The sequence below is a fragment of the Rhinocladiella mackenziei genome (assembly GCF_000835555.1).
Source record: "Rhinocladiella mackenziei CBS 650.93 unplaced genomic scaffold supercont1.2, whole genome shotgun sequence".
In the NCBI taxonomy this organism is placed as follows: Eukaryota; Fungi; Ascomycota; class Eurotiomycetes; order Chaetothyriales; family Herpotrichiellaceae; genus Rhinocladiella; species Rhinocladiella mackenziei.
This window is the reverse complement of record NW_013550603.1, coordinates 1,955,520-1,971,159: the sequence shown is the minus strand read 5'-3', so window position 1 is coordinate 1,971,159 and position 15,640 is coordinate 1,955,520. Positions and strand designations below refer to the sequence as shown.

At 52.6% G+C, this 15,640-nt stretch overlaps 7 protein-coding genes across 7 annotated transcripts; 5 read left to right on the top strand and 2 right to left on the bottom strand.

The window, feature by feature from the left end:
* Positions 1 to 1,128: 1,128 nt before the first annotated feature.
* On the top strand, positions 1,129 to 2,820 carry Z518_02514 (uncharacterized protein; the record flags this gene model as incomplete). Its single annotated transcript, XM_013419542.1, has 4 exons — positions 1,129 to 1,242; positions 1,341 to 1,466; positions 1,577 to 1,840; positions 1,891 to 2,820. 4 exons carry the CDS (start codon positions 1,129 to 1,131, stop codon positions 2,818 to 2,820), a joined length of 1,434 nt encoding a protein of 477 aa, XP_013274996.1.
* A 1,288-nt stretch (positions 2,821 to 4,108) lies between these two features.
* Positions 4,109 to 4,892, bottom strand: Z518_02513 (uncharacterized protein; the record flags this gene model as incomplete). The annotated part of the gene is made up of 2 exons (XM_013419541.1): positions 4,109 to 4,599; positions 4,664 to 4,892. 2 exons carry the CDS (start codon positions 4,890 to 4,892, stop codon positions 4,109 to 4,111), a joined length of 720 nt encoding a protein of 239 aa, XP_013274995.1.
* Positions 4,893 to 5,040: 148 nt separating this feature from the next.
* Z518_02512 (uncharacterized protein) lies at positions 5,041 to 8,916 on the top strand (the record flags this gene model as incomplete). The annotated part of the gene is made up of 1 exon (XM_013419540.1): positions 5,041 to 8,916. One exon carries the CDS (start codon positions 5,041 to 5,043, stop codon positions 8,914 to 8,916), a length of 3,876 nt encoding a protein of 1,291 aa, XP_013274994.1.
* A 388-nt stretch (positions 8,917 to 9,304) lies between these two features.
* Z518_02511 (uncharacterized protein) lies at positions 9,305 to 12,110 on the top strand (the record flags this gene model as incomplete). Its single annotated transcript, XM_013419539.1, has 2 exons — positions 9,305 to 9,344; positions 9,421 to 12,110. 2 exons carry the CDS (start codon positions 9,305 to 9,307, stop codon positions 12,108 to 12,110), a joined length of 2,730 nt encoding a protein of 909 aa, XP_013274993.1.
* A 657-nt stretch (positions 12,111 to 12,767) lies between these two features.
* On the bottom strand, positions 12,768 to 13,055 carry Z518_02510 (uncharacterized protein; the record flags this gene model as incomplete). Its single annotated transcript, XM_013419538.1, has 2 exons — positions 12,768 to 12,908; positions 12,960 to 13,055. 2 exons carry the CDS (start codon positions 13,053 to 13,055, stop codon positions 12,768 to 12,770), a joined length of 237 nt encoding a protein of 78 aa, XP_013274992.1.
* A 254-nt stretch (positions 13,056 to 13,309) lies between these two features.
* Z518_02509 (V-type ATPase, G subunit) lies at positions 13,310 to 13,927 on the top strand (the record flags this gene model as incomplete). Its single annotated transcript, XM_013419537.1, has 5 exons — positions 13,310 to 13,318; positions 13,361 to 13,399; positions 13,453 to 13,486; positions 13,597 to 13,697; positions 13,754 to 13,927. 5 exons carry the CDS (start codon positions 13,310 to 13,312, stop codon positions 13,925 to 13,927), a joined length of 357 nt encoding a protein of 118 aa, XP_013274991.1.
* Positions 13,928 to 14,343: 416 nt separating this feature from the next.
* Z518_02508 (uncharacterized protein) lies at positions 14,344 to 15,429 on the top strand (the record flags this gene model as incomplete). Its single annotated transcript, XM_013419536.1, has 1 exon — positions 14,344 to 15,429. One exon carries the CDS (start codon positions 14,344 to 14,346, stop codon positions 15,427 to 15,429), a length of 1,086 nt encoding a protein of 361 aa, XP_013274990.1.
* Between the last annotated feature and the right edge of the window lie 211 nt (positions 15,430 to 15,640).

Genomic DNA, 15,640 nt, shown 5'->3' with positions numbered 1-15,640 from the left:
CTACCCGGGACACTTCCATCAAAAGACAGCCATGATATGAAGTCCACTGGGTCTTTTCCAACAAAACGAGAGAACTTAACAGGCGAGAGACTAGCGGCGATTCTCAAAATTTGGCTCGGTAGTCCAAACCCTGCATTGACGACTCCCCATAAGACGGAGCCCGCGGCTCAAATCCCAACTAAGCCAATATCAATTTCACATTTTGATCTCGAGGACTTAAATTCAGACTGCGAATCCCAATGAGCCTTGGACCTGATTGTGACGGCACAGAAGAGGCTAGCTGCTGCGTCTACAAGCAGTCATTGCGTTGTGAATGCTGTGACAAATTACCACCGACCCTTAGTGTGCCACTCGAAGTCGGCAGTGCGCGAGAACCGCCGAACCATGCCATTTCAGTGGAGACAGAACGAGACACCGTCCACGTGGAGATTGTCTTGTCCGCAGGCTAAAAGTTATCTCTTCCTCGGCCAGCTTACGCCACCAGGTCACGGCCCCCGACAAAAAGTCTTGCAACAAATTCCCTAAACTGCAATGGGAACTTTCTAGCGCGCAGATTTCGCAAGTCTAGACTTCGGTTAGAGTGCCTGTGAGCATTGCTGCTCTGATTATATCGACATGTTGTTTGTCATGGATCGAAACACTCATTCGAAGGACCCAAGAATAGATTCGAGCCGAATAGAAGGATTCGGATCCTTAGGGTTTCTGTGCCCTGGGCTTAGTTCCTTGGTTCCCCAAGGCGTTGACTGGCTAGCGCATCTGCTGCAAGCCACCAAATGACCAGTTCTCCGCCATGGTCACCTTGCTACGATAGCAAGGCACCCACGCCTTATCTGAGGGAGGCCAGAGCCTTCTCAGCTGACGCCGATGGATCTCGAGGTAACTTCGTCTGAACCGGGCCTGTCAAAGGCCAGAGTTTCTTCACCTACCCATCCGGCACCTACCTTGCGATTGCTGATGGCCAAGTGTCCAAGCCGCTAAAAGAGAAACCAGATATCTCGGCCTCCTTATTGCTCTGTGTAATCGGGTTGCCCTGCCATCCTGACTTTCTTCTCCGGTCTGGGCCCCTTGTTAACGCTCACGAACCAAAGGAATCCAATTCTGTGCACCTCTCTTCTTCTCATGCCCGCTATGGCTTCCGAGACAGCGACCCGTGGAAATGTACTCCAGGCTGGCATTGTTGGCGCCGGTGTGGCTGGACTCAGTGCTGCTATCGCCCTGAGGAAGATTGGTCTCGACGTGGAGGTCAGTGGGTTTCTTCCTTGAGGCCATTGGGGAAATAAACGACTTCTAACAAGGCAGACAAATGACGGACACGCTTGCTTACGTTCTCGGCGTCGTAGGTCTTTGAGCGTTCTCAATTCAAGAACGAAAATGGCGCTGCCGTTTCTATTACGCCGAATGGCGGTCGAATTCTCGAGTACTGGGGATTCGACCCTGTCAAGGCTGGCGGCATTGAAAATATTCAGGTGAGTGACGGTTGTGAGCGTCAAGTCACAATATTTTCATGGCGACAATCTACCAAACCACATCCCAAGAAACTATCCCTGGCGGTAAACGTCGGCTGACATCCTACAAGGTCCGTCGACCAAAGGGTGACACTCTCGAACCGATGGCTCCGACCTTGAACTTCACGCATGTTGAAAAGCAATTCGGCCATAAATGGTATTTTTATCATCGAGTTGACATGCATCGACATCTCCGAGAGAAAGCTGGCGCCGATGGGGCTGTCATCCGCCTGGGAAATCAAGTTATGGACGTTGACCCGGAAACTGGAATCATTGACTTGAAAGATGGCACACAAGTGCAAAAAGATCTCGTCATCATTGCTGATGGCCAACATGTTCGCATAAACGAGCCGTTTGGTTCATACTTCGGTCTGACTCTTCACAGGATCGTTTAAATGCCAAAATTACGGGAAAGGAGGTCCCCATGAAGAGGAGCGGCCAGACAGCGTATCGTTGCCTCATCCCCATGAAGGATATCCTGGCCGATGAGGAAACCAAATTCCTGTTCGAGGATGAGCCACCCGGCTTCTGGGCCCCTGCATTGCCGCCCAAGGGCGTCATGGCCGTGACGTACCCCTGCAGAGACAATACCATCCTCAACGTGCTGGCCGTTCACCGTAAACTGGGCCAGCATGCGACCAGTGAAGAGGACGTGATTATCGACGACTGGAATTTCCCCGCGACCCACGAAGATCTGGAAAAGGTTCTGGACGGTTTCCATCCAAGTGTGAAGAAGGTCTTCTTGAAATCACCCGAAGTCAAGGTCTACACGCAAATGAAGCGCGATCCCTTGAACAAGATGACCAAGGGCAAGGCTGTCATCATTGGGGATGCCTGCCATCCCATGCTTCTGACTCACGCGCAGGGCGTCTCTTCCTCGATCGAAGACGCGGCTGCCCTGGAAATTTTCCTTGCCGACGTTCCTCCTTCTGAGGGAGTTACGTCTGCACCCTCTGAGAAATTGCTGCAGCGCTTGGAGCAATTTGAAAAGTTCCGCTTACCCAGGGTATCGGCGACGCAAATTTTGACAGATCCGGTGGTTCCTGGCCCACAAGCGGCAGCCAACTATGCCAAACAAGAGGCTGAGATTCGCAAATATTATTCCGGTCCTTTGCCCCCCACGGGCGCAATGCCTCACAGCCCGCCCATTTGCGAATTCTTCTTCGCATACGACGTGAGAAAGGAGGCCATGAAATTCCTCGATGAGGCCAATGGGGTAAAGACCAGTGGGTCAAAGACTAATGGAACAGAACCGAATGGGGTGACTGCTAAGATTGCCGCCGTGGAGAAGAAGTTGGCCGAAATGAGCACATGAGAGCACACGTTTCCGCCGGCGGAGGTCCAACGTTATTCTCCTATACGGCCACGGACCGCAGAGAAAAGTCCTAGAGATAGAGGTGAGCTGTCCGTCGACTTGGCGAGCACTGATGAATGGTTCGAAGATTTGGGATAAACGCGGGTGGGAATGAATATAGTCAGCAAAGAACTGGCAGAGGCCTGCAAGTCTCATGGGATCAAGGCTTATAATTAAGAGCTAGAATAAATTATCTTCTTTTGACAACGAAAGATACGTTCTTGTCTGATCCGGCTATCCCATCTTTTATCCAAATGGTATCTTCGATGTGAAACGATGAATGTAAAACGTCTCAGGCCATGTCGTCACGTCTTTCTGGATTGACGGATTTAGAGTCTAGATCAGTTCTTTAGAAAGTTGGCTTGGAGCGTGGCAGCAAAGCCAGCCTCGTCAGAAATCAATCAAACCGCGGCGCGACGCATTTTTAGTTCGCGTCTGCCCTCACCCAGAACGTGCCGCGTTTAACCACTTACCTCGCACTCACCTCGCTCACCCTCACACTTACCTTTTACCCTGGACCGCTTCGCCGCCTGCAACGCCGACATAAGGATCCCTTAAAGTAAGCGGCTAGCTAACCGGTTCCCTCTTCGTTCGACCGACCCTCGACTTCCGTTTCCTCCTTCCCAATAAAATGTAAACCCCCTTCTGGCCCTCTCGAGCTATGAGCTGTCCTGAGCCGTCGTTCACGGATGACACCGCACATATCCACTGGGACAGTTGGATGGATTTTCGTCTTGACCCAGCTGGCCACCTAAAGTATACGGGCATCCAAGAGGAGTGCGGCACACCTTCTGATACGCGTTCCAAGGAGCGATGCTAGAAAGATATACGAGGAGCGATCCAAAGCCCCGGGGAGGATACATGGAACGAAAATCTTCCCTGGTTGCTAACACCCTTTCTGGCGAAGGGTACTCTGGACTGTCTTAAGAGGCTACCCAGAGGCCACTCAGAGGCAACCCAGGATTCCTATCTCCCTTAGGATACTAGTCCCTTGGCCAACGAGATCTGCCCCGTCATGTCCTAATACTTTGTCGCCGTTGCTCCAGACTCGCGAGTCGATGGTCCATACCTCTTCAACCGCTGGCAGGGGACTCGGCGAGATGCTTTCTCGTTTGACACCCCTCCGTCGTCCATGATAGAGTGCATGGTCCTTTCAGAAAGTCAGTGGCGGGCTGGATGTCAAACCCACGTCTCAGCTGCATCAAAGAATTGCGTATCCGCGGTAGACTGACGCCGCGAGTCCAATTGTTCAATGTCCCCCGAGATGACGGGTTTCAGTTGTCAAGGCGGCCATGGCAGATGTGATGGGGTTCTCTTCTGGTTCCCGAAATAGGTCTGGAGTTGTTGGTGCGTTTGCGTACTGCATCAGCGGTGCCTGATGAAGCACCTCGTCGTCATCCAGGTATTTTATCCAACCTCGATCTAGCAAGAACTTAAATGCGTCTTGCTGTATGCTCCGATCTTGGATTTCTTTCACTTTCGTCCCCAGCTCGACGTGGGCCGCGTAGATGTTGCCGGGGAACGGAGTCATGTTCTCGGTGTACAGCCACGGTGCCAGTGCACGGCCAGCATCGAGAAGGTCGGTCGCATCTGCTGAGTCATCGACTCGGAATCCCAGTGGTCCATATTGCACATGCACCATCTGTTCCTGATCGTCTAGCCCTTTTTCAAGGTAGATGTGACGGACTTCCTTGTCCGTTGCGACCATGAGCTCGAAAACAGATGGATCGCTACCGCCGTCTATGCCAGTTTCCGACCTCAGGAGGATGTAGGTAAAAATAGAAGGAAAGGATACGAGGATCACCTGGGCCACCGTAGCGGGCCTTCATGTGGGATGTGGTTTTCGGATGACTTGCGGGAAATTTCATGAATGTACTTTTCCCGCAGTCCGGTTTCCCAAGCACCCAGTAAGGGGAAGTTCCTTGATGAGTCCATTCGACAAAGTCGTCCCATGGAGTTGTCCCCTGAGTCCTGAAGACCCAGTCGAATGTTTTCGCATGTGCCAACTTGATTTGATTTTGACGCTTGTACATGTCGGGAAAGCTTAAGCTGGATATGATTCGCGAGACAGCTCCAAAATTACCAAGAAATAGTCACACGAAATACTCGTCACTTTGGTTCGAGACCTAGGCTTTACCTCTATACATCTTCAAGCGAGTGAGGGCCATTACAGTCACAAAGATGCGTTTGCAACTTCTGATTCAGCGCCACACGTTTCCTCCGGTCCAAATCCTATTTACAACAGGTACCGGCCCCGCGTCACATACGAAATCCCGAGACTGCACCATCGCCGACCTCTTGAATGATGTCAATGACCTTGTGCCACTGGAGTCGGCGGACGGAGAATGGGGCCTCGAAGACTATGTCGTGGAAGTCGCCGCGACCGCCGACCAAACCTCCACGTATGAGTGCCTACATTTCCAGACCTGTGAAGCGGTGCTGCGTGAAGATGACGAAGTCATCATAAGGGCTCTGACCTCCGAGGACTTGAGAGCCCGAAGACTAGGAGGAAGACATCAAATCTCAGGAGATGGCAGACACCTCATTGACGGAGTTGCATTCGGCAGGCAGTGGCTCAAAAAGACCAATCGGCCAGGCATTGTGATTCCACCAAGGAAGAGAAGGAAAGTTCTCATGGAAGAGCCTTTCGCGGAGAATGAAGAAGAGACTAGACAATTTCTGTCCCTCGAGAACAACCATACCGGAGCTCTGGTGCCCTACACGGGAGACGAGGATGAGGACGACGAGGACTATGTGGATGAAACTGAAGCCGATGATTCGGCCCCGCAAGTTTCTATTAGAGGGGAATTCGATGATGCAGATGCAGATGCAGAGGATCATTCAGGGCTCTCTGCTCAAGAGATGCATGCCAGAGGAGAGGAATTGTCCACTGAACTCAAGTTTTTACTCGAAGATGCTGCAGACATCGCAAGAGCAGGGAGTGGGATTGAGTCCCGGAGGATTCTTGAAAACAAGCTTAAAAGAAAGCGTGATTTACAGGACGACAAAGAAAACTACGACGATGACACCTTCGAGGGATTTTCCACTCCGGTCCAAGCCTCGACTAATGCAGCTGTTGGAGACGAGGACTCTGATGCTGATACAGATGGTGTGCTGGAGGAGGTGGCAACCCAGAACATTGTCGAGGACGATGACGATGATGACGAATCCGGTTCAGATGCTACGTCAAGCTCTGAAAGTTCGTCGTCTGATTCTGATGCTGAGAGCATAATGGCAGAGCTCACTATCAAACAAGCACAGAAGAGAGCCCTAAATCTTATCAAAGACGCCTTGAACGATTCATCTAACGATTCAGAGTCTGCTGAAGATGACTCAACTTCCAGCTCTGCCACTGACTCCGATTCCGACGCCCTTCATGATCGTGAACCAGATTCTGATACTTCGTCATCGTCATCATCATCATCTTCTTCTTCTGAATCCGGATCGGAAGTGGAGAAGGAACAAAATGGAAACTTGAAAAAGCCTGCAGGAGCCACGGCCGACTCGTCCTCCAACCTCCAACCGCCCGAGACGGGCTTATCAGACTCAAACCGCGCATCGACTGGCGTGCCTTTCTCTGGCTCGAGAAGAACTCACAACAAAAACAATCGAGCAAAAAAGCGAAAGAAGTTGAACTTTCTTAAGAAGCAAGGCCTCCTATCTGAAGATGCAGATTTCCAGGCATTGGCGGCGTATGAACAAAAGTCGCAATCAGCAAATGCGAGCGCTAATGGTATTGTAGAACAAATGCAGGACGGAAATGGGGACCAAGTTCCTGAAGCCAAGAGTGAAGACACAGAAGGGATGGCTGACAAGATAGCGAACGGGCCCAGTCATACGGATGCCGAAGCCAGCCCTGGTGAATCTGGGGAACAAGTTCAAGATCCCGTCCCAGAGTCTTCCACTCAGCTAGATTCACAAACAGCTACGGAACCTACTCCCAAGAGAGCCAGGCTTGATCTGGCCAGCTCTCGAAGAATGCTGTTTTCTTCCCTTGGGTTACGCACCCCCAAGACGCCGGAGGACGAGCAGGCTTTGAAGGAGAAATTGGCCAAGTCTGCCCGACCCGTGAAAAATAATAGAAGTCCATCCAACGGGACTGGTCTGAATTTCCGACCAAGCCAGACTCCCGCCGAAGACGACGAATCCTGGAAGAACAAATTGGTTATTTCGGCCGTCGAATGTGAACAGCAAGAAGGTGTTCTGACTCCGCCCCCATTCCCATTCCGACAAGGTTGGTCTAAGCCTTCGAATGCTGGTTTCAACAGAAACAAGCGAGCCGAGCGGGATCGCCACCAATCCTACCAGGACAAAAACGATCTAGATCAGGAGGATGATCAAACCGCCTTCGCCCCAGATATTTCATCACTCGTCGCCGCGAATGGACAAGATGCAGTTCGTACAAATGGGACCAAGACTACTCCCCCCGCTGGAGACGAAGAATCAGACGGCATCGTCATTCCCACTAGTTTCGAAATCCTTCCAGAGCTTGACCGGGCCAAGGTCCTACCAGGGACTATTATAGCCTACAAAGAGTTGCATGTCGACGCCACGACAGATTATCAACCAGAAATATCGTCGTACCGGGTTGGACGAGTGTCGCATATGGATGCTGATGGCACGATTCATCTGCAATTGGCCAAAGGTTGCGTGAAATCGGCCTCGAGCGCAAAATTTGATAAAGAAACGGGAAAGAGAGTCTACGGCAAGTTCGACCTCGAGCAGGAAGATGGGGATGATGTATTAGACGATGGCGCTCGCGAAATTACATTCTCGAACATGATACTGCCGAGACTTGTGGAAGCCTCATCCGTGGAGGTCCCAGACAGCAATCGTGTTAATGGACTTGGGAGCAGCGATGCTCCTGCTCGATCCGTTGACGATGGAGATGCTGTCATCCCAGAGTCGGCCGAACAAAAATTGAAACCACAAGCACCAGAAAAGCTACAGATCTCAGTGGATGAAATAACTACTCCACGGAGGAAGGAGATTACGGATATGATGAAAGAAGCTGGTTTTGAATCGGCCTTGGACGAACATTTGCTGAAAACGATACCAAACCCCTCGGATCCATCTGACAGTCCTTGGGAGCCACCATCCCAGTCTCAAGAAGAGTATCCTCACCGGTTCCGGAGGAGGTCCCCTCGGGAAGGCAATCAACCTTTGGACAAAGGGGCAGTCGATGCTAATATCACTTTTGATTCTGATTGGTCTCCGGTATCATCACCCATAGTTCACCCCCAGGAGACTGTCGAATACCCTCATATCTCCCAAATGGAGATCAATTCCTCGGGAGCTATCCAGACCACCAACGACAGTTCTTACCAGGATGCCCAGAAGGTTTCTCCTGCCCCGGCCGTAGACGATTTGTCTTTCACTATTTCAGAACACGAGAACCCTGCGAGGGAGGAGGAGAGCAACTCTGGTGACATCAACAATCACGAAGAGAATGATGAGCCTGGTCAGCGACAGAACTCGCCGGCTCCCCCGGAGTCTGAGGCATCGCCATCGCAGCCACAGGAGGCTGAAAACGATGAATCTTCAGATCGAAAGAATTCTTTTTTAGGCGGACGTGGCTCCGATGGTCGCGACTCTTTGCACCATGGTGATGGCCTCAGTGGTGATGAGAGCGATTTTCCGTCTCTGGGGGAATTTATTTCAAGCCGAAAACCGCGCAAAGCGACTCGATCGCCTACAATCAAGGTCTCGCCTCCTCCCACTCGCCGATCACTTCGTCACTCGAGGAAGGTTGAGAGTCGAAGCCCCTCAATCAGCCCTCCACTTCCACCATCAAGTCAACCTGCGATCAAATTATCCCAGAGTCAAAGCGAGCCACGAATGGCACAAATTCCTCCCGGGACTCAAGTCATTGACTTGACGACGTCCAGCGATGCAGCCAGTCCTCCGAAGCGCGACAGAGGATTCTCTTATGGCAGGTTCAAAACCGAGCCTCGGGTCAATGGGACGGGGAAAACATACCCCAACACGGCAAAGCCAGCTCCTGGTGTCGGTACCAGGAGACTGCTTACCACCAAGAAGACGAGAAGTTATTATTGAACTGGCGACGTGTGGGAAATATTATGGAGACCGTAGACATTGGGGCCAGTGAATACTTTAGACAGAGTAATCGGCGTGATTATCATAACGCATCCAAAACTGCAACATGATTTGCTATACAAATCCACTTCATCAGTCCGAGGCAGATTTGTGATGACGATGATTCGTCAGCCTTACGACCAGGAAGCTTAGTGGTAATCCATTTTCCCGATCCAAAACGCGACAGACTGGCTTCTTTGTTCGCACCACTCTTGGTAACCCTGGAGCCTGAGTGAGAACTCTACAGTTGAGGAATCATATTTGGTGGCTGTGGATGGAGCCTGCCTCCCTTGCTGATGTGAAATAACAATGCCATATCGGTGACCTGCGTTGCCTGCGGCCTGCCATCATGGCTTCTCGATTCAATCATGTCTCGGCCATTCTTCTCAGTAAGCTTGCGAGGGATTTCTTTTCCTTTTTTTTTTTTTTAATGGAGATGGCATATGTTCTGACAATAGTTTACAGCGCTCCTCTTTGGTTTTGTCGTACTTGGATCAACTCGGCAGTCCTCCGCCGTTGAAACCCGAAGTCAGCTTCCCGATTTTGAGGATTCCCCGGCCGATTTCGTTCCGGATGAGCAGCAAAGACAAAATTACTGGGCTCAGGGTGGCAATGATATTGTGCACGAAGTATGGTCCATCTTGAAGGACTTTGAACCGAAATGGAAGGACAGCGTGACCCCGGCGCAGCCTTCGGGCGTCCTTCAAATGCTATGGCACTACACACGAATCGTCTTTCGTGCCTTGTTCATGAATACTCCGACACGAAATGAGATTGATGATGGGGATAATGGCGAAAAGATCACAGGAGATCTGAAAAAAGGTGTCGATGCCCTCAAAACCGCAGCCCAATTTGACGATCCCGATGCCATCTATCTTCTTGCGGAGATGAATTTCTACGGCAACTTTTCGCATCCACGAAATTTCCATCAGGCGATGCATTGGTACAAGAAGCTGGCGGACTTGGATGGCAATAGCACGGCACAGAACATGTTGGGCTTGATGTATGCGACCGGAATCGGCGGCGTGGAAAGAGACCAGGCCAAGGCGTTGCTTTACCATCATATTGCTGCGGAACAAGATAACATTCGATCCGAGATGACTCTGGCATTTCGGTATCATGCGGGTATTGGCTGCCCGAGAGACTGCAACAAGGCAGTAGACTATTATAAAAGAGTGGCGGACAAGGCGATGGCGTATTGGCACTCGGGGCCTCCTGGCGGACATTCGTTTGTTCGCAACGCCTACCGATGGGTCGAGGTCGACGGAGGGATCTATGGCGAAGGTGCTAGTGTCAGCAGCTCTGGTCCCAACGCTCCTCGCGACGGGATCACTGCCGCCCATGTCGACTATGTCCTGGAATACCTTGACATGAAGGAACGCCAAGGTGACTACACCGCGGTTCTCACTCTTGGGAAACACTACTATGAAGCTCCCCGAGGTTACAAACGAAACTTCCGCAAGGCACAACGGCAATTCATGAAAATTGCTCGGGCTTACTGGGGCAAGGACGGAAAGGTCAACCCGAAAGCGCCCAAGGGAATTGAAAGAGTCGCCGGCAAGGCTGCCGCGTATATTGGGCGCATGTTCCTTCGAGGCGAAGGCACGGAACCAAACTTTGACATGGCTCAGACGTGGTTCAAGCGTGGAATTGCCAATGGCGACTCCTTCGCACAGTACCATATGGGACTGATGTACCGAGACGGCCTGGGGGTCCCTCAAGATGGAATCCGTGCTGGAACCTATCTCAAGGCCGCCGCTGAGCAAAGTCTCCCAATAGCTCAATCCGCGTTAGGAGTTCTCTTCCTCGACCAGGGCGACATCGACACGGCCGGCCGATATTTCGAACTCGCCGCTGGCGCAGGCGTGATGGAGGCGTTCTATTACCTCGCCGAACTAACCAACCAAGGTGTCGGTCGTGAACGCAACTGCGGTCTCGCGACCGTCTATTATAAGGTCGTCGCCGAGCGAGCGGAGACCTTGCATTCGGCTTTCGGCGAGTCCAATTCCGCATACGAGAGAGGGGATTTTGAACGCGCATTCATCGCCGCCCTCAGCGCCGCCGAGCAAGGCTACGAAAACGCCCAGGCCAATGTGGCATATCTTCTCGACCGGAAAACCTCTGTCATCTCTCTCCCCGGCATGTCTTTCCTCTCTTCCACGAAACCGAGCTCCAAGCGCAGCAAACTTCTTGACGACCCAGATCTCGCTCTCGCATATTTCACTCGATCCGCTAAACAGGCCAACGTCGACTCTCTCGTCAAAATGGGTGATTACTATCTCTCACTTTCCTCGTCGCGGTCAGGGTCAGTCTTCTCTGATGAAGAAGCCAAATCGAACCTGGAAAAGGCCACCACTTGCTACACGACGGCGGCGGAGTCGCACCACAGTGCCCAGGCGCTATGGAATCTAGGCTGGATGCACGAGAACGGCATCGGCAGCGTCGCTCAGGACTTTCACATGGCGAAGCGCTATTACGATCTCGCGCTGGAGATGAACAAGGAGGCATATCTCCCCGTCACACTGGCTCTGACCAAGTTACGTGTCCGCTCCTGGTGGAACGGCGTCAGCGGGGGCAAAATCAATTCGATACGGGACGAGGAAGACGAGGAAGGGAGACGGCGCCCCAAAACATGGACCGAGTGGATCAACAGGTTCCTGGATGCGGCGGAGGAGATGGATGCACAGGAAGCGGCCACCGCAGCACGAGAGAGGGATGATGAAGACCTCCTCGCCTACGGCGACCCGGGCATGCCGGGCGGCGATGGCGATTACGCCAACGGGCCTCGTCGAGACAGGCAGGTTGGTGCCGGCGCGCAGGGCGAGGATGTCTACGGTGCCGACGAATGGGACGATTTCGACGACGGCCTTGTCGAGAGTCTTATCATCATCGCGCTGGCGGGTGCGTTGGCGTTGCTTGTCTACGCGCGCCAGGCGAGGCAGCGGGCCCTTGATGAGGAGAGGCGTCAGAATCAAAACCAAAATCCGCCAGCACAGCCAACACCACCAAGCCAAGGACAGGCACCCGCACAAGGACAGCAGCAGGATCAAAATCAAAATCCAAACCCCAATCAGGCCCAGAATGAAGGAGGCATGTTCCCGAGGCCTGGGGACTTGGAGTTCAACAATTGGGTGGCGGGCGGAATCGGACATTGAAGGGTTGAACATCTATGAGTATGGTGCTACGATCGGTATGCGAGGTGAGGATGGAGAAAAGCATGGGGCGGGGATGTTGGGTATGTAGGGAACACAAAATGGGTGATGTGAGATTCGGTTCAGTTCAAAAAGATGGCTATAAATGAGGTTTGAACCATATTCTTCTCCAAGACATGATTGTCTAATTGAGAGACTCTTTTTGGGCACCCTGTCCACGTTGGGTTGAGCCACTGGTCAATGATTGTTGGTCGTCTTTCGCGCCCTGGAGATCGTTTCCAATTTCTTGATCATACTTTTGAGTCCATACGTCTCGACAACCCATGTCGGTGGACGCGGCTAGCACGAGCCTAGCGGTCTATCTCATCGCGTGTGGATTTCCCGAGCTTCGACTCGCCGGCAGCTTCAATATTGTCTGCCATTCCGCCGCCGGATCCAGACCAGACTCCTCTGAAGAATGTAGAAGCAATTCCTTCAGGTGGGCGTACCGGTTGTGGTGATGTCGTGGCCTGACTTTTTCCCTGGTTGTATCCCAAGCCCTGCAAGCCTGATGGAAGCAGGAAATTCCATCAGGTCAAGCAGCATGGTGGCCCGATGCCCCGGAGGCTCTTTCAAAGTTGCAAAGCTCCTTCCACTCAGAGGATATGCTCGGAGGTATGATCACGCTCCGTTTGTAGCATCGTGTACGGTCTGGACTTTCTTGTACTCTTCCTCAAGCTGCCTCTGCATATCGAAATCTGCTTGACGCTCTCGTTTAATGCGTTGCTGCTCCATGTCTCGAATGACTCCGGCGTGCATAGCCTAGCCGTGTTCAGCAAGCGTTCTCCAGAGACCCGAGGAATCAATACTCACGGCTTTTTCGGCACTCTGCGCCCAATGGACAAAGGCCACGATGCCGGCTGTGGCCAAGACGGTGCTCAAAAGAGTTACTTTCGAAGCTGTAGACATCACAACGCTGAGGGTGAGGATGGTGGTCCTCAAAAGAACCGTATCAACAAGGTCGAAGAAAATGTTTAAGCGGAGAGACGCTCGCAACTGTGGCTTTCCCCAAAGACCAGGGCGAGCTAAACCCTTTTCAGCTCCGCAGCTTCAAGCACGGTGCGGGCGCATTGAGGACTTTGATCTCTCAATCTCCCCTCTCCCTCTGTTCTGTTTACTCGTTTCACCTTGAGCTCTCAGTCGAAGCGGTCAGAAATCCCAAGATGGTGTGTGTAAGTGCCAGAACCATCACTTCCCCGCTGATAGGAGCATAGTCTGCACAAAACTCGGCAGGCATTCAGACCCTGCTTGATGTGAGTCCGCTGCCAACTTGGTTTTGGTCAGACAGAGGCTGAATAGGAGCAAGGCCGAAAAAGAGGCGCAGAAGATAGTACAAAAAGGTAAGGCATCGAGGATACCACCGTGACCGATGTGCTAACGTTCATACAGCCAGAGAGTGTACGCTCCACCGACCTGTGACAATCTATTACCGGGCGTCTAACATCACCAGACCGAACGAAGAGAGTCAAGGATGCCAAAACAGAAGCACAGAAAGAAATCGAGGAGTACAGAAAGAAGCGAGAGGAGGAGTTCAAGAAATTCGAAGCAGAGGTATGCCGGTGGTATCCCATTCATACAGACCCACTCGGAGCTCACCGTGAGGACAGCAATCGAGCGGAAACAAGAAAGCCGAGGACGACGCGAATAAGGAGGCAGAGGCAAAGGTGAAGGAGATCGAGGCTGCGGGCAAGAAGTCGGGAAACAAGGTGGTGAATGATTTGATCAGAGCCGTGACCTCTCCCACGCCTGAAGTGCCGGAAAAGATCTCGAGGGAAGAATGAGGCGTTCGGAACGTTTCCTCTGGTTGTTACCTCTACGAGGATGAAGAAGAGCTGGCCGTCATGTCTTTGGGTGAACGCCGGATTACAGGCGGGCGTCATGCTGGGTCATTTGTGGACATAGACTGAGGCTCAAGCAGAAGACCATGCTTTAATGTGGTCCTTCTTTTTAATGCAAGAGCTTATGCCGTAAAGTCCGGTGTTAGAATGCGCCTTTCAAATTTGTTGGTGAATTAATTTGGGCGTCGACGACGAGATATATACTATCGGCTCCAAAGAAATGCGTATGACGCAGCTCCAGGGTCGGACACGTACCATCCATATCAATATCTTCAAGTCCGACCTCAGCTCCTCACCTTTTTAATTGTACCCATGGGTCGACTCCCTCGCTGACAAGGACAACTGACATATCGGGGAGTATGCCATGGAAGTTTCCACGACTTCATGCTGGGCTACGGCCGCCCGCCCTTCAGTGCATTCGATATCAGTCGACTTTAAGCTCACCACCACCTCACCTCAATCCCGGTTCGAAGGCCAATCGTGACACGGGCTCCTCGAGCAATGTTGAAAACCCCATAGATCCCGGTCTCTCCGACCTCGGCCGCCTGATCACCGACGACTTTGCCCACGTCCGCTCTCACTACTCTGTGCCTCGACACCTGATCGTGCTCGCCCATGGGCTGATGGGCTTCGATGAGCTCCGTCTCGTGGGCCGCTATCTACCTAGCATCCAATACTGGCGCGGGATCACCGATGCCTTCGCGCAGAATGGGATTGAATTCATCACGACCGCCGTACCCACGATGGGATCCATCGAAGACCGCGCCCGCGCGCTTGCCAGCCAGATCGCAACGAAAGCCCCCGGCCGCGATGTGAACATCGTCGCACACAGCATGGGCGGCCTAGACGCTCGGTACGTGATCTCGCGCCTATGTCCGCCGCGGGAGGCGTCACCATCTCCTAGGAGGCCGTTCCGCGTCCGCAGTCTCACGACCATCGCGACACCACACCGCGGCTCCAGTGCCGCGGATATGATATACAACTTTGACTTCAAGTTCAACACCCGCGGCAGTCCTGACGGTGCCTATGCACTCGGCCCGCGCATCTCTCGCACCCTCGAGCGCCTGCGCATCGACGCCCGCGCCTTCTCCCAACTCACCACCACCTATATGACGCAGCACTTCAATCCGTCGACTCCGGACGACCCTAACGTACGATATTTCAGCTACGGCGCCTCGGCGACGCCGCATTTCCTATCTGTCTTTCGCCTGAGTCACGACCTGATCACGCCGCGCGAGGGGGCTAACGACGGCCTCGTCAGCGTCGCCAGCGCCCGCTGGGGTGAGTACCGTGGCACACTGGTCGGAGTCACGCATCTGGATCTGATTAATTGGTCGAATCGCCTTTTGCGCGTCGCTGCGGGGGTGGGCCTCGTGCAGGAACGATTTAATGCCGTGGCTTTTTATCTCGGTGTTGCGGATGCCCTTGCCCAAGACGGTTTTTAGGAGGGAGAACTTGGTCTGTTGTGGACGAGGCACGGACCGAGTACGTATCTCTCTACTCATCTCGGCGATAGGCGTGAACATATGGACCAAGTGAAAGATACGAACCCACTTGTCTCTCCTGGCATGAAAAGGCCCTTAGGACATGAAGAGAGTGATAATATATGTATACCCACTTAGATTCAAAATATCCACAGCGAATTATAAAATCTAT